Genomic DNA, 23,218 nt, shown 5'->3' with positions numbered 1-23,218 from the left:
AGCCCGGGAGAGCCCAGGCTGGAACAGACAGACATTCCCTGTGGTCGGGGGCTGGGACTCAACCCCAGGGGCGGGACCGGGAGCACAGGCACTAGGACTGAGAGCAGAGCTGGGGACCCCGCCCAGGAGAGAGAGATCAGGCAGAATCACACCAGTACTAAAAACACCTCTTTACTGTTAAAATGCAGCCCCGGCGCTCTAGCCTCAGGATGACCTGAGCCCGGGGCGGAGGGAGGGAAGGGGGAGGGAAGGCCAGGGCCTGACAGGGGCCACGCCCCGCCGGGCGCCCTCAGCCCTGCTGTCCCCGCCGGTCCGGTCCGGGCTGGGCTGCTCTCGGTCACTTGGCGCTCGGGAACGGCCGCCTGCGCTGCTCCAACAGCTCCTCCAGCTGGTCGGCCCGCTTCACGGCGGCCTGCAACACGCGGGCCACCTGCGGTCAGGCCCCAGCCGCCCCCGCCCCCGCCCCCCGCCCCGGCCTCGGGGACCCACCTCGTGCTGCTTCCGGAGGCCGCGCACCGCCTCCTCCTTCTTTGCCAGGGCCACCTTCACCCTGCGGGGCGAACACGGACTCGGGCAGCTGAGGGTTGCAGGGCGGAGCCTCCGTCCCCCGACGAGCAGGAGGGGCAGTTCTGCTGCCCACCCCACCCCAGCCCTGCCGCCCGAGGGCACCGGGCCGCCTGGAGGGGCTGACGCCTGGCGCTGTGACCCCCACGGCTGGCCCCGGGCCGCTGCCCGCAGAACAGGCCTCGGCGGGCCAGAGCCCAGAGCGGGAACCCTGGCACCAGGACCGCTCCCTGCGGCCCTGAGGACAAAAGGCCCCGCCTCCAGCCCCGCCTCTCTGGAAGGACTGAGGGGCCTGCGGGGCTGGGGGCGGGGGCGCTGCCCGCCGCTACCCCTGCCCCCACCTTGGGACTCCTCCCACACGTGAGCAGCTGCTGCTTCACCCAGGCCTCTCTGGAGGCCGCGCTCCTGGGGCAGGAGGGGAGACCCTAGTCCCGCCAGGACGGCCGGGCCCTGGGGCCGCGCCTCACAGGGAGACCACAGCAGCTGCTGACGGGCCCCATTCTGCCTCAGCAACAAGGAGTGCCTCCCCTTTCTCAGGCCGAGCGTCCTGTCATTTGCAGCTGCGGGACCCTGCCCCCCTCTCCCCTCCCCCGTGCCCCCCAGGGACCCCGGCTCCAGCCTGTGTCCCCCCCTTCCCCCTCCCCCGTGCTCCCCAGGGACCCCGGCTCCAGCCCACGGCCCACCTCCCCCCCCGCCCACCAAGGATCCCGGCTCCAGCCTGTGTCCCCCCCCTTCCCTTTCCCCGTGCCCCCCAGGGACCCCGGCTCCAGCCTGTGTCCCCCCCTTCCCCCTCCCCAGTGCTCCCCAGGGACCCCGGCTCCAGCCCACGGCCCACCTCCCCCCCGCCCACCAAGGATCCCGGCTCCAGCCTGTGTCCCCCCCCTTCCCTTTCCCCGTGCCCCCCAGGGACCCCGGCTCCAGCCTGTGTCCCCCCCTTCCCCCTCCCCAGTGCTCCCCAGGGACCCCGGCTCCAGCCCACGGCCCACCTCCCCCCCCCCCCGCCCACCAAGGATCCCGGCTCCAGCCTGTGTCCCCCCCTTCCCCCTCCCCCGTGCTCCCCAGGGACCCCGGCTCCAGCCTGTGTCCCCCCCTTCCCCCTCCCCCGTGCCCCCCAGGGACCCCGGCTCCAGCCTGTGTCCCCCCCTTCCCCCTCCCCAGTGCTCCCCAGGGACCCCGGCTCCAGCCTGTGTCCCCCCCTTCCCCCTCCCCAGTGCCCCCCAGGGACCCCGGCTCCAGCCTGTGTCCCCCCCTTCCCCCTCCCCAGTGCTCCCCAGGGACCCCGGCTCCAGCCTGTGTCCCCCCCTTCCCCCTCCCCAGTGCTCCCCAGGGACCCCGGCTCCAGCCTGTGTCCCCCCCTTCCCCCTCCCCAGTGCTCCCCAGGGACCCCGGCTCCAGCCTGTGTCCCCCCCTTCCCCCTCCCCAGTGCTCCCCAGGGACCCCGGCTCCAGCCTGTGTCCCCCCCTTCCCCCTCCCCAGTGCTCCCCAGGGACCCCGGCTCCAGCCCACGGCCCACCTCCCCCCCCCCCCGCCCACCAAGGATCCCGGCTCCAGCCTGTGTCCCCCCCTTCCCCCTCCCCCGTGCTCCCCAGGGACCCCGGCTCCAGCCTGTGTCCCCCCCTTCCCCCTCCCCCGTGCCCCCCAGGGACCCCGGCTCCAGCCTGTGTCCCCCCCTTCCCCCTCCCCAGTGCTCCCCAGGGACCCCGGCTCCAGCCTGTGTCCCCCCCTTCCCCCTCCCCAGTGCTCCCCAGGGACCCCGGCTCCAGCCCACGGCCCACCTCCCCCCCGCCCACCAAGGATCCCGGCTCCAGCCTGTGTCCCCCCCTTCCCCCTCCCCCGTGCCCTTCAGGGACCCCACCCCCCCTCCGGCTCCAGCCCACGGCCCACCTCCCCCCCGCCCACCAAGGATCCCGGCTCCAGCCTGTGTCCCCCCCTTCCCCCTCCCCCGTGCCCTTCGGGGACCCCACCCCCCCTCCGGCTCCAGCCCACGGCCCACCTCCCGTGCACCTCCTCCAGCTCCGCCTGCTTCTCCCGGCTCAGCTGCTCCAGCTGGGCCCTGGCCTGCCGGGTCTCCTCCTCGGAGGCTGCCAGGCGGTCGGCGAACTCCTGGCGGAGCACCTCGGCCAGGCCGCTCCGCTCGCTGACCAGCTGCTCGTTCACCTGGGCCGGCACGGGGCGGGTGTGAGCGGGGGCCCGGATGCACCGGGGCCGCCCGCCCGCCCCTGCCCGCCCCGCTCACCGCCGCCGCGTCGGCCAGCTCCCTCTCCTTCTGCCGCACCAGGCCCTGCAGACGCAGGTTCTCCCCCTCGGCCTCCCCAAGGCGCCCCTTCAGCTCCGCACACCGTTCCTGCAGCTTCCGCTCCGACTGCTCCAGCTCCGAGAGCTCCGTCTCGTACTTGTCCCGGACGCGCCTGACGCTGGGGGGCCGGCAGGGCAGGGTCAGGGGGCTCCGGGGCCGCGGGGCCGCGCCGGGGCCGCGGGAGAAGGCCTCACCGGCTCTCGGCGGCCCGCTCGCTCTCCTCCCTGGCGCGCGTCATGTCTGCCTCCAGCCGGCGGATGACCAGCTCGATCTCCTCGTCCCGGCCTCTCCGGATTTCTTCCCTCAGCTCCCGTTCCCGGGTCAGCAGCCACGCCTCCTGGGGGGCGCACGGGGCTTGGTGGGGCTGGCCACGTCCCCCCAGGTCCAGCCCCCCGGTACCCGGCAGCTCACACGGTGGATCTTCGGACCCAGGGCGACCCAGGACGGGACAGAGCAGGGGCACACGTGGGAACATTAGCAGTGCAGCCGCAGTCTGCTGCCAGACCCGCCAGGGTCAAAGGAGGGACCAGATCCTGGTTCTGAGAACAGGAAGGGACACCTCCAGGCCTGGCGAGCGAAGGCCCAGACGGGGCAGGCCTTTGGAAGGCAATTTGGAAACTCAGGTCAGGTTTCACACCACACGCCCTCTGACCCAGCTGCCCACATCTGCAAACACGTCCCACAAATACAGTGGCCGCTGTGCACAGCTACGGGGCACGCAGGGAGGCTGCTTGGCCACTGCTGAGGCCTTGTCACTAGGCCAGTGGGCCATCGCCTCATGTGTGGCCCTGTGCACCTGTCCACCACAGCCTCCTTCCGGGACGGGTGAGCCTGGTGGCACAGTCCGTGCCTGTGGAAGGCACTGGAAGATAAGGGGGGAGACCGCCTCCTAAGTGTTCCCCTTTTGCTCGCTGGCTGAGTGTTAGTTAACCCTGAGAGCAGCCAGCTGGAGGGCAGGGGCGAGGAACAGCCTCCTCTGACGTCAGCCGGGTCTGCCCCCCCACCCCCCACCTCTCCCGCCTCCTGGTGGCACTCAGGCGCTGCACACACACACTAGCACAATGCCACCGACCCCTGAGCTGCCCGACTGTGACACCGTGACACCGGGAACCCTGCCCTCGGCGAGGCCACGGAAGCGCGGAACCCCATGCCGCCTGCTCTGATGTCCGGGGTGCGGGGCAGGAAGAAACCCCGCGGCTTCCAGCTCCCCACCTCCTTCTTGGCACAGCTGGCCTCCCACATCTGTCGCTCCACCTCCAGCTGGTCCTTCAGGGCCTTCATCTCCATCTGGGGGGGTGGGCGACACCTTGAGAGCAGGCATTGAAGCCACGCCCCCCAGGGCCAGCTGGGCTGAGGGTGTGCAGGGGAGCAGGGGAGACGGTCTGCAGGATCTGCCCAGCTCTCCAAGTGGCCGCCATTCTGGCAGGTGGGGTCAGGCACGGATAGTGACCCTGACACGGTGCCCCCACGGCCCTGCAGCGGCTGACGGGGTGGGGATGCAGGGGACGCCGGAGCGCAGGGGCGGGGGGCTGCGGAACGCAGGGAAGAGGGGAGGCACGAGGGGGCGACGGGGGGAAACGTGGACGGGTGCACGGGGACGCAGGAGACGCAGGGGGACGGGGGAGGGGGAGCGCCAGGGCAAAGGTGCGAGGCGGGGCGCGGTCTGTCGCGGGCTTGCCCACCTGGTGCCGGCGCTCCTGTTCCTCTCTCCCCTTCTCAAACTCGGCCCTGAGGGCCCGGCCCTCGGCAGCGCTGCTCTCCTCCAGCTGCTGCCTCAGCTCCTCCAGCTCTGCCCGCTGCCTGGGGGGAGGGGGAGGTGAGAGGTCAGCTGGGTGGGGGAGTGGTGGCGGCCGTCGGGGCCCGGGCCCCTCCCGGTGGCACCTGGCTGCCTGCTGGCCCAGCCGCTCCTTTTCCTCGGCCACCTCGCCGTAGAGCCGCCGTCGCTGCTGCTGCAGGGCCCGCTGCTCCTGCTCCACGTGCTGCTCGAAGCTGAGGGAGGAGAGAGCCTCAGCTGGGGGCGACCGCCACGTCGGCCGGCCCGCCCCGCCTGGGACACCGCCGTCTTCAAGGGGTTTGCGGGGAGGCCACGCCCCCGGCGCCAGCCTCCGCGTCCCCCGCCCTCCCCCGCCCTCCCCGGCTCCGCTCGGCATCCTCCCGTCCCCGGGGCCCACGCACCGCTGCTGGGCGCGCTCCCGCTCCTGCTGGCCCAGCGCCTCCTTCTCGCGCTCCAGGTGCTCCCGCAGCTCCTCCACCTGGCGGCCGTAGCGCTGCGCCGCGCGCGCGCGTCCGCCTGCAGCAGCTCCGCCTCGTGCAGGCCCTTGAGCTTCTTCAGCTCCTGCTTATGCTTGGCGATCAGCTTCTGGATCTCCGGCTCCAGGCCTGGAGGGAGGGCGCCGCTGTGCAGGGGCCGCAGAGGAGCCCTGACCTCTGCCCACTCTGCTGCCTACAGCCCTGACCCTTGCCCCCAGTGCTGTAGGGAATCCCCCATTCTCGCCCACCGTGACACCAGAACTGCAATCCAGCCAGGAGATTTCCCCCCCAGGGGATTCCCTTTCCCCGCCCCCCCCCCCCCCCCCCCAGGCCCCAGTGGAGGCGAGGCTGAGTCCACCTGGGCCCACGACCATCCGTCTCCCTCCGGGCGGCCCTGCAGCCTCCGTGGAGCTCTGGCCCAAGGGGTCTCCCCTTGGAGGCGACTGTCACTGGGGAAGAGAGTGTCCTAGAGCAGGAGGGCCGGGCGCAGGCCAGGCGTGGTGGGTGCAGCCCTGTCAGCCCTCAGACCTACTCTGTAACCAGGTGGCAGGGAACCCCGTGTGTCCCCCATGCTCCCACCTGGCTGGCACCCCCGGAAGGTAAAAGAGTTCAGGCGGCAGAGGGAAGGCAACGCCCTTCCTCTTGGACCCACCCTTTGTCCCAGGTCCTTGGCCCGTGTGGCCAGCCCCCTCCCTGCCTCCTCCGGGCCTGAAGCTGGCTGGACGGCAGCACCTGAGGCCCCGCAGCTGCCCCGGAAGGTCGTCTCTACTGCGGGCATAACCGAAACTGCTGTTCCTGCTCAAAGGCCCCCGTGCCTCCCCCTGGGCCACGTGGCCTGTCAGCATCTGACCAGCGAGGTGTGGCCGGTCCCCACCTCGGACTGTAATTTCCTTGATTTTTCGGGTTTTCTCATTGATCCACTTCTCTCTGCGGACTTTCTCAGTGGCACTCATTAGTTCTTTGAGTTTCTTAATCTCCTGCCAGCAAGGAGACAGGAAGTCGACAGAGACCCCCGCCCCTCAGCCACCCTCCACCCCCGCCCCGGGGGCCCTGCACTCGCCAGTGGTCCTATTCTGCCCTCCCTGGAGGTGGAGGCAGGATCCAGTCTGGAGGCTTGAGATGGGGGAAAGTAATCGGCCTGCAGAGGCCCTACTGGGGTACCCCAAGTCCCCACTTCTGTGTGACGGAAGGCCCCCCAACCCTGGCTGTCCCCTGCGGTCGCTGTGGGGGAGGGGGCTTAACAATGCTGGTACACCCCCCTCCCCCAGAGCCAGCTCTCGGCCTGGGGGCCATCGCCGCCCACACCGTGGGAAGTGAAGCTGGGCAGGGGAGAAGGCTGGTGCTGGCAGTAAAGCCCGATGAGACAGGGCCCTGGCCTCGGCCGCAAAGCCAGGAAAGCTAGGGGAGGTCCCTCTGCCCAGGGGCCCAGAGCTGGGGCAGTTCAGGCTCCCACTCAGCCAGCACTGAGGGCAGGTGGTGGCTCCTCCCAGCCCCGCCTCCTTGTATGTGACACGGGAGGGGTAACCGGCTCCGCCCCAGGGTCTAGCACCCAGCGCAGCTCCAGCCCAGAGAGGGACGAGACTGGGCTGGGGCGGCACCTCGTCCCGGGTGTGGGGCACGGGCCCGAGCCTCCACGGTGGGCCCAGTGATCTTGCTCTCAAACTGCCCCATGAGTCCCCTGCTCTGAGGCTGTTCCCCCCCTCCCCACCGCCCACAGGGCCCGAGAGCGCTGGAGCTGCAGAGCCGCCGCTCCAGCCGCGGCCGCCCACCCGAGGGGCTCACCAGCTCATGCTGTTCCTGCACCTGGGCCTCCCTGTCCCTGCGCCTCTGGTCCCCCTGCTTCAGCTCCGCCACCACGGCCTCGCACCTCTCTGCCAGGGCCTTCTTGTCTTCAATCAGCTGTGGCGGGTCAAGGGCCGGGGCTCAGGTGGCTGCCCTGAGATGGGGGCCTGCCCCTGTGACCACTGACCTCCCCTCCCCTCCCCTCCCGGGCTCCCCTGGGGCCGAGACTGCAGGAGCCAGCGCTTGTGGACAAGGGGCGTGGCCGGGGGACGTGGCCTCGGGGAGAGCACCCAGTGACGCCCTGGGCTGGCCCGTCAAGCAGCTCCCACACGGAAGATGCTGCGGTTTCTACACAAGGGAGCAGCAGGCCTGCCAGGAAGCCCCGTGGGTCTAGAAGTGTCCGTGCGGCCCAAGCCAGTCTGGAACCCAACGACCCCCTGGGCCCAGCAGGTCCCGGCCCCTCTTCCCCGGTGCCCGACTGCCTAGGCGGTGGCACCTGGTCAATGAAGGACAGATGCCGCTGGATGGTGGCCTCGTAGTGGTCCCTCTGCTGCCGCAGCTGCCGGCCCAGCTCCTTCTCAGTCTCCTTGACCCGCCGGACGGTGAGGTCCCGCTGCTGCACCTGGGGGGGTGGGGGGGTGGGGGGGGGGAGAGGTGGGACACTGGGAACCAGGGGCAAAGCAGTAATGGCCCCGCGTGTGTGAGGATTTGCCAGGGTGGTGATGGGGCGACGGCCCGGGACGGGGACGGGGACGGGGACGGGACGGGGAACCGGCGGGACGTTACCAGTGCTTTCTGCAGCAGCCCCACTGCCTGCTTCTTCTCTTCCACCTCCAGCTTCAGCCGCATCACAGACGAGCTCACCGTGGACGTGGGCTCCAGGCGCCCCTCGTCCGGCACCAGCCCCTGGGAAGGCGGCGTGAGTCAGGCGATGGCCAGGCAGGCGATGACCTGGTGCCCTCCCCGGGGACCCTCCGCACCTGAGGGGCTGAGGCCGGCCGGTCCTGGCCCGACTTCTCCATCTCGTGCAGAAAGCTCATGATACTCTGCAGCTTGGCCTCCGAGAGCAGAGTCCCGTCTTCGGGGGGACTGGCACACGTGCCGAGCCTCCCAAACCTCTCCAGGTTGTCTGCTGTCAGGGAGCTGGCATCGTCCTCCTACAGGGGAGGGGGCACGGCATCAGGGGCTGAGGGGCGGCCGAGGACGCTGGGCTGGCCCTCCGGGAGCTCCTCAGGGACCCCCGGGTGGGAGGCAGGGGTGGAGCGAGTGCAGGGACGGCTGGGGAAGGTGGCCGGACCTGGTCTGGAAGGAAGGGCCTCTCAGCCTGCCCGGATGCTTGCGGGGCATCGCCCAGGGGCGCGCTGGCGGAGAGGCGGCACCCGTTCCCCACTCCTGGGCAGCCCGCGGTCACCTCGTCGGTCCAGGAGTATTTGTCCTTGTGATAGGCCCTGGGGTTGGGCAGCGGCTCGGGCTCCTCCTCCAGCAGGCTTAGCGTGGCCAGCAGCTCGTCCAGGGTCGCCCTGGACTGGGCCTTGCCCTTGGCGGGGCCCACCACCTCCAGATCCTCACTGGCCGCGTCCTGGGAGCCGGCATCCTGCAGCGGACAGGCAGGAGGGACAACCGCTGAGGCCATTAGAGGCCAAGACCCCCAGAGAACTGTGCAGGCGGGGAGAGGGAGGCCTCCTCTGCATCGGCCCACGGCCACTCAGCCACATGGATCAGGCGCACCCCGACCCACCTCCAGGAAAATGAGAAGGGTGGCTGGGCCTCCTTGCCCCTCGGCCCGGCGGCTTCGGCCCACACCCAACCTCTGAGCTTCCTGCGCTCTTCTGTGGGCACGGACTTCAGGCCCCACCCCAGGGCATCTGTGAGAGCCCAGACGGATTCCAGGGCCATTGTGAGACCCCCCCCCCCCCCGCCCCGCCTTAGGGCAACAAGACCCATTCCGGGCAGCCTTTCCCAGTCTGAGTGACCCCACAGCCATGCAGGCGCGGGCTCGGGCCACCCAGGCTGAGGGGGAGGGTGGACAGAAAGGGCTGTATGGACACCTGAGGCTTGTTCTCTGGAAACTGCCGGGGCTCTGGGGAGGAGTTGGAGGCCGGATGGCAGGGGTCCTCTGCGCCTGCGGAACGGAAGCCAGCTCCTGCACGACAGAGCAGAGCGTTGGTCACGGGGGCATCGCCCCACCGGGGGGCAGCAAATCTGGAGGGCCCCTTGAGAAGAGACCACACGCACGGGAGGGAGAGCACGTGGCAGCGGGGACCACGGCAGACTGCATGCGGAGCAGAGGGAACATTCCGGAACCCTGACCTTCTGGGGTGAAAGGTCAGGGAAACTGGTGCAACCACCCCAGAACCCTCGGCCTGACTGGTCGTTAGGGTCACGGTGTCCAGCTTCAGAACAAGAGGGGCGGCAGTGGAGAAGCGGGAGGGGGCTGCACAGCCGAGGCCCCTCCTCCAGGGCGGAAGCAGGCGGGGCCAAGGGACGGCAGCAGAGGCCACGCCTCCTTCCTGGCCACTGCCCTCCCAGAGGGAGGGGGCGGAGCACGGGGCAGGGCCATGACCTTGAGAGTGCCTAGAGCTGGGAGGCAGAGGTGGGGCAGGCCTCTGTTGGGCTCACCCGCACTGGTGTTATTGGCCTTGTGGGTCCGGTGGGCCCGAGCGGTGCTGCCCGGCCTCAGGGCAGACTCTTGAGCGGGCTGGGGCTTCTCGGTCTCTCGCGCTTCCTTCTGCAGCCCAGGCTCAGGGTCGCCTGACTTCTGGGCTCGCTTCTGCTGCTGGAGCTCCTGCCGTGAGGGGCCCCTCTGAGCAGCCTCGCCCAGCACAAGCCGGCTGCCCTGCCCTTCCCGTCCCCCCTCCCCCCACCAAGCTGCCCCGAGGCCCAGCATCCAGGGGCTGGGGGCAGGAGGGCTCAGGGAAGGCAGCAGGCAGAGCTCCCCCAGGAGCACAGTCTCGCTCTCAGGCACAGGGGGTGTACCCAGCAGTTGTCTGCTGACTCCGCCCTGGGCTTCCTGCTCAGGGCACCCCAGGCACCTGAACGGCCAATCGCCTGGCCTGGCGCGCCTTCTCCTCCCGGACCTTCCTCCTGGCCGCCTCCTTCTGTTGCTGCAGGTCCGGCACGTTCCTGTCTCCCAGCTGCTGCCGCTGTTCCTGTGGAACCACAGCTGGTTTGATGGCGAAGGTGGGGTTGCTCGTCCAGACCTGGGTTTCCACTGGACACCCCCCCCCGCCCCCGGTCCCCCAGCCTGCCTCCCTGCGGGTGGCCAGCGGCTCCTTCGAGTGGGGAGACAACTCTGCATCTCGGAGCAGGGGCCCTGACTCAGGGCAGGGAGGAAGGGAGCCCCCACATGGGGTGTGGGCCCATGGGGCAATTCCATGTTTCAATCCCGCTGGTCCCAGAAACCCCACTGTATGCAGCCGGGACCCCTGGGATTCCCGCCTGCCTCCTCGGGGCACAGCTCACACACCCCCGCTGACCTCTCGCTTCGGCGCGAGCAGGTGCTCCCGGCGGGCGGCTCTGGCCTGGCGCCTCTGCACCTGCTGGCGGTACCAGCGCTGGATGGTGACAGCAGCCCGGTTCACCTGGTGGATAAACCTGCGGGGGCAGGAGGGCGCAGGACTGAGGCAGGGTCCCAGGCAGCCGCCGACCCGAGTGAGTGACGGCCTCTCCCCCCTGGGCCCCCCGAGGGAGTGTGCAGCCGCACTCCCCAGGGGAGGTGAAAACGCCCATTCGCAGGCTCTGTGCGCAGTCACCAGAAATAACCCAAAGGCCCAGCGCCGTGCCCGGCACACCCGGCTGTGGGTCTGTGGGTGGGCGCCGCGGTCCTGATGGTGGACGCTATTCACCGACAAAAAGCAACAAACCAGAGACCTGGCCGGGCATGATAGGCCACAGGCTGAGTGCTCGGGCCATAGACTATTCTAGAAAAGGCAAAGCCCTAAGGGAACAGATGGGTGTGGCCAGGGTGGGGTCTGGAGCTGGATAAAAGCCCTCCGGGGGTTCTGGGGGTGACGGACGTCCTGTGTCTTGGTGGCTGTACCTGCAGAGCACAGAGCTGCATACACGCGCCCGAACTCAGCCAGCAATACATCTAAAACGGGTGCATTTTATCATACATCAATCACTTTGACTCAGTAAAGCTGAGTAAACTCTAAAAAGCCTTAACCCCGGCTCTAAGGACCACCTGCCGATTTACTCAGCAAAAGCCCTAACGGAGCATCCAGGACATGGATGGTCGCCGGCTTCGGGACAGCCGCACAGAGGGGCCTGTACGCTGATGCACAGCCAGGCGGGAAGCACCTGGCTGCCGGCTCCTCCCACGCGCCCACCCCCAGGGCCCCGTCCCCAGGCTCCCACGGGACAGCAGCGGTGGCCACCCACCAGGTGTTGGCTCCCACACTCTGACCAGCACAAGGTTCCTGACCGGGAGCGACACCCTGGACCGGGGGCCCCGGCGGAAGGTCCGGCTGCAGCCCACCCTCATCGCCCCCCTGGAGCGAGATTCAGGGGACGGGGCCATAAGGCTGTTTGGGGTGTTTTTAGCTTCATGTCTTCCTTCCACGTAATGCTTTTTTAACTAACAGTTTCAGTGACGTACAATTTAGATACCATAAAATCTATCCATTTTAAGTATACAGTTCAACGGTTTTTCATAAATTTACAGGGTCGTACGACTGGCAGTGTCACCCCCGGAAGGACCCCCTTCTGCAGCCACGGGCCCCAGGTTCTGCCTTCTCCAGATTTGCCTCTTCCTGACATTTTCTTAAGTGGAAATTTCTATCAGGGGAGCTTCAGGCTCCCTCCCGGCCCCCAGCCCGCGGTCACCTCTCGGCCTCCTCCTCTGTCACCTCCTTCCGTCTGAGCAGGCCCGGGGTGGCCCCGGCGTTGTTCTGGGCCACGTGGTTGCTGCTGGAAAAGTTCTTGTGTGGCTTCCCAGAGCCGCCACTCTCCCCCTCACCGGTGGCCGCCTTGAGGATATTGCTAACAGGAAGAGAAGAAGGGGCTCGCTGCGCCGGCCCAGGACCACTCACGGCCCCGGTGGGCAGCTCTGCCTTCGAGAAGCGGGGCTGCCTCAGCCCCATCCCAGGGCCTTGGGCCTGGAAGGACACACCCACAGAACATCGGGGGTAGGCATGGCCCCCGGTTCCCACACGCTAGTCGATCCCCAGGACCACCTGCCCCCCACACAGGGCCCACGTCGTGGGTTACTGGGCTCTTTCCGTTACAAAAAGCAAAGAGGTCTGGGGCATCTGGGTAGCTCAGGCAGTTAAGCATCCCACTCTCAACTTGGGCTCAGGTCACGATCTCATGGTTCATGAGGTTGAGCGTCGTGTCGGGCTCTGTTGATAGTGTGGAGTCTGCTTGGGATCCTCTCTCTCTCTCTCTCTCTCTCTCTCTCTCTCTGTGTCTGCTCCTTCCCCCAACCCTGTGCATATGTGCACATGCCCACAAGCACATGCCCACGTGTGTCGCTCTCTCTCAAAATAAATAAACAAAACAAAAAAAAAATTAAAATTTTTCATTAAAAATGAAAAAGCCTCAAAGTCACAAGACCCCAGAGCCAGACGGTGACCCACGACAGCCGACAGGCAATCCCTGACTCCGGGTGTGCCGGGCAGGGGGGTGGGGGTGACAGGTCCGGGCTGCTCTGGCCTCAGCCAGGGGGCCGGAGACTCGGGGAGAGGCTACGGCTTCCTCGGCAGGGACCCCTCACCGGGGGTGATCGCCCACCCAGGTCTGGTGTCTCTCTGCCCCGGTGCCCCCCGCTGGCGAGGGCCGCAGCTCCGGGGGCGCCCGGGGTCCCGCCACGCATCAGCTCCTGGACCTGCCCCAGGCCAGAGCCCGCCTTACTTGAGGGAGGGAGCCGTGTGGTTGGAGCTCTTGGGCGGCGGCGGCGCCTTCTCCGAGGGGGTGTAGCGGTTGTGCAGCATGGTGGTGACGCGGTTGCCCACGGCACCCTTGTTGCTCCTGCCGGAAGACACAGGGGTGGCGTCAGGCTCCAGGAGGCGGCACAGCCCGAGTCGTCTCACCGCAGCACCGTCCAGGCGTCCCCGGAGCCCCGCCGCGGCCACCACACCGACAGTAGGGGGCCTTCTCGGGACCCGGGACAGCTCCACCCAGGGACTCCCACGGAGCAGGACCCGAGGTGTCTGCTGACAGCAGAGACGTGCTGCAGGGAGGTCAGGCCATCCGTCAACAGAGAATGGGCGTCTCTGTGCCAGGGAAACACGAGGGGAGGCAGACACCGCTCTCTCCCTGCCCCTCTCTCACCCACCGGAAGGAACACACGCGGTATAAACACACAGGGACCAAGGGAATGCAGGAGGAGGCTGCCATGAGGACACGACTGCAAAGTTTTAGCAGGATGAGAAGGGCCAGTGGTAAGTGACACATGGAGGGACGGGGGAGAGGCCCCGAAGCGGCTGGTCTGCCCCCCTGGAGCCCCAGGCATGAGCCGGAAGTGGGGGCGCCCGGCTCTTCCAAAGGAACGCTGCACCCCAGATCCCTCCTGCACCCTCGCACCCAGGCACCAAGCCCACCCTGCGCTCCAGACAATAGGCTGGAGAAGCAAAGTGTGCACTGAGCAGGACACCACCGTGCCCTCTCCCGCTGGGCCCACAGCAGTGGCGGGCAGGTACCTAACCCCGAGGCAGGAGACCAGAGAACCGCACCCCCCCCCCCCCCCGCTCCCCGCATCCAGAGAGGCTGAGCCACCCAGACACTGATATGTGCGGACCCCCAGGACACCAGCCGGGTTCCTGCCCGGGCACCCCCAAGTGAGCCACCAGGCAACTTTTAGGGCCCCCCTCTTAGATGCTGGCAGAGCCAGTATTCCAGACGTTTGAGGAACAACCCGCACGCTAGAGGCCAACAAACAGGATGTGGTGGAGACGACACTAAGCAGAGGGAGGGTGTCCCAAAGAATCCATGCTGATGGCCGGGCCTCATGGACAAGCGTTACCAGCCCGTTCTCGGCAGGAAAAGCTCGGACTTGCAACGTTTGTCACCTTCAACATTCCCAGCACGGTGACCTCAGATGTCCCTGCGCACAGAGGCGGGACGAACAGACAGCCAGCGCCCCCCACCCCCCCAGACCGCCGCAGCTGGTGCAGGTTGCCAGCCACTATTCCCCGCTGTCGTCAGAGATGCGAGAAGGAAAACCATGCGCCCCGAGCCGGAAGGCAGGCAGACGCCCTCGGGAGCAGGAGGCGCTCGTGGAACGGAGGGCTGCGCGGGGACGGAGCGGAAGGCAGAGGAGACAGGAGCGGTGCCCGTAGTCGGATCCGCTCAGCAACCCCAATCCCGGGAATAGCGGCGCAAAGAAAGGGAACAACTGTGCACAGTCTTGAAACCTCTCTCTGCCCAGCACCCTGGCTCCGGAGTCTGGCGGAGGATGTGCTCACAGAAGACAGAGGAAGCGGAGGTCGCACGGGGGGCGGACAGCTGGGCCCTCGGGAGAAGCCAGGCTCCTGGGACAGGAGGGGCCCCTGCTGGGCTCCCGGTGCAGAGGCCAGTTTCAGCCTTCTCTTGTCAAGTCTGGGACAGGCAGCCGAGACACAGACAAGCAGCTAGGGAAAAAGGAGCGATCGTTTCTAGCTCTGGGAAAGACAGGTGCACTGCGCTGCTCTAAGAGGCTCCCGGCTCACCTGTCAAACCCTCCTGACCCTGTGGGGCAGACACAACGGCGGCCCCTTAGTATAAATGAGCATCCTGGGGCCCAGGGAGGTTAAGTAGCGCTCCCAAGTCCCACAGCAAAAAAAAAAAAAAAAAAAAAAGTTGTGAACTCAGAACTCGGACCGGGAAGAGCCTCTGCGCGATAGCGTGGCCCTGTGGCCCAGGTCTGACGGACTCAGCTCTGCCAGTGTGGAGGGACAGGGGAAGACTCACAAGGCGGCCACAGGGGAGCAAAGGCCCGCCTGCCACGTGGATTGCATGCGTCCAAGGTCGAAAACAGTCAACAACGAACACCACGAGCACGCTTTCATAACTGTTTTCTAGAAAATACTAGAAGAAACTGCTTGAAAGTAGCTGCTTCCAGAAGCGCCTGGGAGGTTCAGGCGATCAAGCGTCCGACTCTTGATTTCGGCTCAGGTCATGATCCCAAGGTCGTGGGATCGGCCCCCAAGGCATGGAGACTGCTTGGGATTCTCTCTCTCTGCCCCTCCCTGCACGTGTGCTCACTCTCTCTCAAAGCAAATGAACATTTAAAAAAAAAAAAAAAGAAAGAGGGGCGCCTGGGTGGCTCAGTTGGTTGGGCGTCCGACTTCGGCTCAGGTCACAATCTCGCGGTCCATGAGTTCGAGCCCCGCGTCGGGCTCTGGGCTGACGGCTCGGAGCCTGGAGCCCGCTTCCGATTCTGTGTCTCCCTCTCTCTCTGCCCCTCCCCCATTCATGCTCTGTCTCTCTCTGTCTCAAAAATAAATAAAACGTTAAAAAAAATAAATTAAATAAATAAATAAATAAATAAATAAATAAATAAATAAATAAATAAATAGAAAGAAAGAGGGGCGCCTGGGTGGCTCAGTCAGTTAAGCAACTGACTTTGACTCAGGTCATGATCTCACGGTTCGTGAGTTCAAGCCCCGCATCAGGCTCTGTGCTGACAGCTCAGAGCCTGGAACCTGCTTTGGATTCTGTGTCTCCTTCTCTCTCTGTTCCTCCCCTGCTCATTCTCTGTCTCTCTGTGTCTCTCAAAAATAAATAAACGTTAAAAAAAAAACAAAAAACAAAAAAGGAAAGAAAGCAAGCTGGTTCTGGGAAGCAGGACTCAGTTCTGGGGGGAAGGGATAGTGGGTTTGTTGTTTTTATTTTAAGTGTGTGGTGCTGCTCTGCTTTAAAAGCATTTTTTTTTCATCTTTATTTATTTATTTATTTATTTATTTATTTATTTTTAATTTTTGGGACAGAGAGAGACAGAGCATGAACGGGGGAGGGGCAGAGAGAGAGAGGGAGACACAGAATCGGAAACAGGCTCCAGGCTCCGAGCCATCAGCCCAGAGCCCGACGCGGGGCTCGAACTCACGGACCGCGAGATCGTGACCTGGCTGAAGTCGGACGCTTAACCGACTGCGCCACCCAGGCGCCCCTCATCTTTATTTATTTTTGAGAGAGAGAGAGCAAGCAGGGAGGATCAGAGAGAGAAGGAGACACAGAATCCAAAGCGGGCTCCAGGCTCTGAGCTGTCAGCACAGAGGCCGACGCGGGGCTCGAACCCACGAACCGTGAGCTCATGACCTGAGCCAAAGTCGGCCACTTACCCGACTGAGCCCTCCAGGCACTCCCACTGCTCTGCTATTTAGCTGTGTGCATGCATCAGAAATTAAAATTAAAAATTTAATTTAACAGAAATTAAAATTTAAAAAGTTTTTTTTAGAGAGAGGGAGCGCGCATGCGTGTGAGCAGGGGAGGGGCAGAAGGAGAGGCAGAGGGAGAGAGAGACAACTTCAAGCAGGCTCCATCCCGCGACCATGAGATCGTGATCTGAGCACAAATCGAGAATCGACTGATTCCACCCAGGTGCCTCCAAAATTAATGTTAATTTAAATTCTTGCATCAAAAGGAAGAATCTTCCCGTGCTGACTCCGGTAGAGGATCCAAGACTCTTCCTCTGACGCATGGCTCTGGGCGTTAAGAAGTTCTTTCTTGCACTGAGGCACATGTATGTCCTTGTCCCTCTGCCCACTGGTCCCCCTGAGGCCAAGAGCGAGGGGGACCGGCTCTGCAGCCGAGGGCGGCTGTGCCGACCCTGAATTCCTCGGCGGCTTCTCCAGGCCCCCTGCCCACCCTGACAACCACCGGCCACCAGCCCCACCACCAAGGCCTTGCCTAGCCCTCTGCAGACCCCAGCGTCGTGGCCATCCCTCTGCACATGCTTGCTTCTGTCCTGCCGTGGGCGGTGCGGCCTGCACAGCAACCAGCTCTCGGCACCCAGTGAGCAGGGCCCGCCTAAGGCCACCTGCTCCACCCCTCCCGGAGGCCCAAGAACCTCCCCAGAGCCTTACTCCGACCTCTTCGAGAGCTAAGCCGGGCGTCTCGGGTCCTGGGGAGACAGGCCGCTCCACAGAGGAGAGGGCGGATGGAGGCCTGCAGGAGCCTTGGGCGAGCAACCCTGGGGCAGCAGAGCCCCCGGGTGCAAGGTGCCACCCCATGGCCTCCCTCCCCGGGCCCTTCCCCGCAGCCTCCTTCCCCAGGTGCAAGGTGCCACCCCGTGGCCTCCCCCCACCCCTCCCCCCGGGCCCCTGGGTGGAGAAAACCAGTCACTTGTGCCCTCAGTCATTCATTCCAAAGCATAGGGCACCTGCCACGAATAAGACAGTCAGTCCCCAGGCGCTTCAGCGGTTGGGGTCCCTGTGTGGCACCCGCCTCAGGTCCCACCTGTTGTTGGCAGTGAAGTTGGGGGCCAGGGGAACGGTGCACTCTCTCCTCCGTGGGCCCACCGGCGCGCTGAGGGTGCCAGGACTCCCGGAGTCGGGTGGCGAGTCGAAGGCCCTGGGGTGGTCATCCTGTCGAGGACACTGACGCCACCTCAGACCGTGATGTGCTGCACAGGCCGCGGACCCCAGGCCCCAGGCAGGTCCCCCACTGCCTCGCACACGGATGGGGAGCTAACACGGACCCCCTCCCTGCTGCCGGCCCCTCCCACAGGTGCGGCCACAGCAAAGAACCGGGTGTCACTCTTGAAGGGACACTTAGACTCAGCCCCTGGCCCTTACCAGGACATTCCACGTGGCTCCCCTCTCGCTGGGGGCCTTGCTTAGACCGGTCAGCCTCTTTTTCCCACCAGGGCTGCCCTCAAAGAGTGTCAGGAAGTGGGGGTCCTCGCTTGGCCTGTGTCGGAGACAGGATGCCAAGCAGGGACAGTCACTCCGTCTGGGCGGGTCGGCTCCAGGAGCACAGATGGGCACGTCTTCCGAGGGGCCGGGAGGGGCCGGGTCACCGGAAGGGAATTCTGTTCCCAAGCCAACAGCTTAACTGTCGATTCTTAGCCATAATCTGACAACCGTGCCTGAGAGAGATGCTCACACCCTAGGCCGCGGCCACCCCGACACCCACGGGAAGAGTGCAGCAGGGACAAAGGGAAAGAAGCAGGTATGGGGGGCACTGGCCTGGGGTCCACATCTCTACTCGCAGATATGACGGGTCAAGACTCGGCCCGGCCCGCCCAGCGCAGCATTGGCCTGGGTGCTGGTCACGTCAAGCCCCGCTGCCCAGCCTGTGGCCAAGCTGTGGGCTGGAAGAAGGGCTGACGGAGGCAGGAGAGGAGTGTGCTGGGGGTCACCTGAGGGGGAGGGGTCACCCGAGAGGGGGCAGGGGTCACCTGAGGGGGCCGGTCCACGCCTGGCCGGCTGGTGGCTGGTGGACCTGCGTGGTGCTGTTAGATCTGCGAAGGTTGTTGATGGTTCGGGAACCTCCGGGCCCTGTGGCCTCCTGTAGAAAGGAAGAAACAGCCGTCCCCGTGGGTTTCAGACACTCACCAGTTCACCCCGAGCCACACCAGGCCTGGAAGAACAGATTCAGGGCGAGCGGGTGGACACGGCAAGAAGGGTCTCCCGGCTCTCGTGGACGAGAGCAGTGCAGGGTCCCGGGCATGGCCGCGGGAAGCCTCTAGAAGCCCCGTCTTCCTGGATGAAGTGGGCACCCTTCACCCCTGGCTGGTGAGGGTCCGGGAGGAAGTGCGTGAGGCTTGGCCTGGGGGCTTCGGCAGAGGCTGCCCGGCCTCGTCCTCCGGCCTCGTCCTCCCCACCACCCCGCTACCCAGGGAACGTGGTGGGCTCGCTTCCGCCGCAGCGCCTGCCGCCCGCCTGCCCACTGGGCTTTCCTCAAGGCCACCGGGGGCTTATCTCCTCCCCCCACCCCAGGTCACCCTGCTTCTTGAGGACCCAAATCCTAAAGCTGGTGGAGCGAGACGGGCCGTCAGGCTGGTGACTTCGGTTCTGCCTCAGACCGGCGACCGACCCTGGCCTTGACCTCTTGGGGAGATCGCTCCGATCTGTGAGCTGGAGCCCCCGCCGGCCCTGGACACCTCTGGCCCCAGCACTCACCAGTGCCTTCCTCCTTGGCTCGCTGCCCGAGACCGCGGAGAAGGAGCGGGCGATAGGCTTGGCGGCGGAGGCGCTGTTGGGGCGCCAGGACACAGGCGGAGGGAGGCCCGTCAGGCTCAGGTTCACACCTTCTGGGCTGCCCTCGGGGGGGCCGGAGGGAGCGCTGGCGGCCCGGGAGCCCTTCATGGAGGCTGCAAGGGCCCTGAGCAGGCAAGAAGAGGTGCAGGGGGATGCCTTCTGAGGAACCAGGCCTCCCGGCACACCACCACACCACCGCCACCTCCTCACTGGGCGGTGGGGCTCCTTTGTCGGGAAAAGAAGCCACGTGGCAGAGCAGGGCTCCGGGCCACAGGGACACCTCTCCGTAGGGACCCTGCCTGGGGGTGGCCTGAGGCAGCATTTACCCCATGCCCCACCCCAAGACAGCTACTCCATCTGTCTGAGCCTCACCTCCTTCATCTGTAAAATGGGTATTGAGAAAGTGCCTCTTCCTGGGGTCGTCCTGAGGTGCGGACAAGGCGGCTACGTAAACACTCAACACGTTCAAACCAGGACTTGGTCTCATTGACGCTGCCCAACCCAGGGGCCACAGCTTGTCTGGCCACGGAACCCCTTCCGTTTCCTCGGAACCTCCAGAAACCCATGAGCTGCTGCGATGTGGCATCTGCCCTCTCGTGTCCCCCCCTCCCACCTCTCCTGGCACCAGGCACCCTTCACAGCCTTCCTTGTTGCCCCCCCCCCCACTCCCACTCCTGAAGTCGGAGGGCCCCTGGGGCTCAACCCCGGCCTCTCCTCCACCCACCCTCTCCCCTGGGGGACCTCGTCTGGCCTCCCGGCTTCAATCAGCGACTGCCAGCTCCTGCCCCCTCGGTTCCCTAACTCCTGGCTCATGACCAGCCGTGCATTTGGCGCTTCAGCCCCAGAGAGACCAAAACAGAACCCTGACTCCCACCTCTGGCTGCCCCCTCCCCAGGGGTCATGCTTTGTAACTGGCTCAGGCCAAGGACCTCGACCTCATCCTGACATCTTCCCCTTCAGCGCCACACCTGCTCCCTCAGCAACCCAGCCAGCTGTGCCCTCTCCCCACACATCCTTCCCCTCCACAACCCGGATCGAGCCCCCTCTCCCTGAACCCGGACAAGCGCACCGCGCCTTCCCGGCCCCTCCCCGCACGGCGGCCGGGGCTGATGTTTCCCCACCAGGTCTCAGATCACACTGTGTCCCTGCTGAAAACCTTCTGAGGGTCCGCTTGGCACAGAGAATAAAGTCTAAATGCCCAACACCCCTCAGATCTGACCCTGCTCTCTCTGTGACCTCCTCACTGCCACCCCTCGCTCTGCTCCAGCCAAACCAGCCTTCCTGCAGCTGCTCAAACTGGGCCAGCCTGTTTCCATCCTGCTGGTCCCTCTGCCGGGAGCCTCTTCCCCTGGGATGTCACGAGGCACCCCCTTTATTCAGAGGGCCACCGGGCCATCACTTTGCTCCCTCGTCCTGCTTTATTTTCCTTCACCCTGCCTCATGGGCAGTCTGCAACGTCTGACCCCCTCACAAGAACATTAGCTCCGTGAGGACAGGGACCACGCGGCCCTGGCATGTGGCAAGCTCTCAAGCAACAGGAGTGGACGAGTGCACGAGCCGTTACCACAGGAAGAGGCAGCCCTCCCTGCCACCGAGGACTCTGGTGGGCCGACAGGCACACGCCATTACCACCCAAGGTCAGTGCCGCGGCCTCCTTCAGCCCCCCAGCCCCCTCACACACATGTGGGGCGCCCCGTGGCCAGGTGCCCCTGCCTCTCCGGCCCGGAGCACAGAGCTGTCCTGCCATTCACCAGGCCGGTGTCCTCAGGTATGCATTTCCGGTCGTGTGGGTGAAATTTAACACCCTCCTCTCCCCAGGGCACTGGCCACACCCAGCTGGACCCAGGCTGGCCAGCTTTCCCAGCCACGGGAGCGGCAGCACGCGGGATGGTAAACACAGCCTCTCCGTGGAAACCTCCAGGCCAGACCTCACCTTGCAGACAAAGATGTCTCTCCCAGCAGCCCACGGTGGGTGTCCAGGGCCTCTGCCCAGACTCCTCAGGATGGGCTGACCCAGGACCCCTGGCAGCTTCTCCACCGGGCAGCTCCCAGTCTCCCAAGGATCTGGCTCAAGGTGGTGGGACCTGAGACCTTTGACTGGACTCCGCTCACCGGTGCAGGGCCCCCACCCCGACACACCTGCACGGGGTAGGGGAGAAGGGGGAAAGACTTCACCTGCGCGGGCCCCGGACTCCCTCATCCGCGCGAGCTCCTCTCATCTGCGCGGCAGCCCTCACCTACAGGGGCTGGGGCCCGTCACCTGCGCGGGGACCCTCTCACCTGCGCGAGCCGGGCCTGGGGCGCGGAGCCTGCGAGGCAGGCCCGCGGGGGATGTGAGAGGCCCTCCGGCGTGGGACGCCCGGGGCCCCGGCTTCAGGCTGACGACCTCGCACCCCGGCCCTGGCTCCGAGGCCCAGGTGACAATGAAGCGACCGGGCCGTAGTGTGAGCGGCGGCAGCTAGCAACCAGCAACCAGCCTGGCACCTCCTCCCCTGTCCGTCACCGAGGCCCGCCTTTCCTGCCCGCGCCGCCTCCGGATTGGCCGACCGGCTGCCCGCTCCGGCCGTCCCGAGAGCCCATTGGGCGCCTGGCTGTCCTTCGGGACGTTCAGGCGTGGGAGGAGCCTCGGGGAGCGGCGCATCTCCCCGCCCCCCGCTGGTGGCAGCGGGCCGCCGATTGGACGCAGTCAGAGGAGGCGGGATCTCTGCTGATATGGGGCGGGACCTGGGCGGAGCCTCAGGGAGAAGAGGCGGGGAAAGAGAAAGGACCGAGGGCAAGGCGGGGCGGGCAGCGTGGCGCTGCGGGCCCCTCTTTCTGAGCGACCCGGTCGGCCTGCGCTGGCATCCTAGCGGCCCTGGGCTCCCACGTGGTCCCGGTTCCCACGTCCTCCCCGGGCTCCCACGCCCTCCTCGGTTCCCACGCGGTCCCCGAGTTCCCACGCTGTCCCCAGGCTCCCACGTCCTCCTCGGGCTCCCACGCAGTCCGGTCTTCCATGCCGTGGCTGGGCTCCCACTCCGTTGCTGGGCTCCCACGCGGTCCTGGCTCTCTCCCCACTGCTGCTCTGGACACGTGGGTCCCGCTGCGCCCCTTCCCTGAAAAACTCCACTTAGGACCCAGACCTCCCAGAGACCCGCTGGCTCCCTTCCTCCTGCAGCCCTGCCCCAGGACCTGGTCACTGAACCTGGCACCCAAGGCCCACCTCCCTTCATCTCTCAAGACCCCTGGGTGGCACATGTTTTGTTCTGACTGTCCTCTCCATTCTTTTACTCAGGGTTTTTTGTTTGTTTGTTTGTTTGTTTTTTGGCCTCCTTCTCCAAAGTTTTAGTCACCCCCACCCCTAACGCCACTAGTCTTTGCCTGGGAGTTGTTTCCACCTGTAACCCCAAGTCCAGACCACAGGCCCTTCCCTCAGTGTCCTGTGTCCCAAAGCGGGCACTGCACTGCCTTCCCTGCCCTGCAGGTGGAAGCCACAGGCACCTCGTGCCCCTTCACCTGTCTGTGCTCCCTTCGCCCGGGAAGCCCCAGTCCTGCGTCCCCTAACATCCAACACAGACGCCTTCTCCATGAAGCCTCTGGCCTCTACAATAAAAGTTACCCCTTAAACTACAACACTGCACGTTGGCTGGTCTTTACGCCACTTATTATAAAGTAAGTGCTTTTTTATTTTTAAAAACACACATTTACATACGAAGAAATTCACACTTTGGGGGCTGCAGTTCTGTGAGTTTTGACAGATGCACGTAGCTGTGTCACCACCACCAAGGTACAGAACATCCCTCGACAAAACACCCAGGGGCTGCCTCTTTGAAGCCAGCCACCCCCTTACCTAGGCCACCACTAATCTGTGCTCTGTCGCTACTGTTTTGTCTTTCCCGGAATGTCACAGAGATGGAATCCTACAGAATGTAGCCTTGGGTCTGGCTTCTTCTACTCAGCACTGTGAGATCGATCCATTGGCGACTCGATTCCACCGCGTGGTGAACCACGCTCTATCGGTCATCGATTGAGGGACGTGGGGATTGTGTCCAGCTTGGGGTAATTATGAATGAAACTACTGTAAACATTGACTTTCAAGCTTTTATATGAACATAAGTTTTCGTGTCACTTGGGTAAAAACTTAGGTATGTATTTATACTTGTGTATCTATCTATCTATCTATATATGTATATATATATATATCTATGTAGAGAGACTATGTGTGTGTATA

At 65.3% G+C, this 23,218-nt stretch overlaps 1 protein-coding gene across 1 annotated transcript; it reads right to left on the bottom strand.

The window, feature by feature from the left end:
- Positions 1 to 155: 155 nt before the first annotated feature.
- CEP131 (centrosomal protein 131) lies at positions 156 to 21,507 on the bottom strand. Its single transcript, XM_058703936.1, is given in 27 exon segments — positions 156 to 412; positions 490 to 550; positions 2,558 to 2,721; positions 2,801 to 2,978; positions 3,055 to 3,197; positions 4,073 to 4,147; positions 4,543 to 4,660; positions 4,742 to 4,849; positions 5,036 to 5,142; positions 5,145 to 5,239; positions 5,985 to 6,087; positions 6,893 to 7,009; positions 7,389 to 7,514; positions 7,679 to 7,798; positions 7,873 to 8,049; positions 8,190 to 8,486; positions 8,941 to 9,035; positions 9,512 to 9,677; positions 9,925 to 10,041; positions 10,369 to 10,486; positions 11,717 to 11,872; positions 12,743 to 12,859; positions 17,267 to 17,394; positions 17,605 to 17,719; positions 18,210 to 18,319; positions 18,934 to 19,135; positions 21,292 to 21,507. Coding segments are annotated over 26 exon segments (3,372 nt in total). The 5' UTR covers positions 19,120 to 19,135; positions 21,292 to 21,507; the 3' UTR covers positions 156 to 337.
- Positions 21,508 to 23,218: the final 1,711 nt, after the last annotated feature.

This window comes from Neofelis nebulosa, chromosome 16 (assembly GCF_028018385.1).
Source record: "Neofelis nebulosa isolate mNeoNeb1 chromosome 16, mNeoNeb1.pri, whole genome shotgun sequence".
Lineage (NCBI taxonomy): Eukaryota > Metazoa > Chordata > Mammalia > Carnivora > Felidae > Neofelis > Neofelis nebulosa.
The sequence above is the reverse complement of the archived record's forward strand: the minus strand, read 5'-3'. Positions and strand labels throughout refer to the sequence as shown.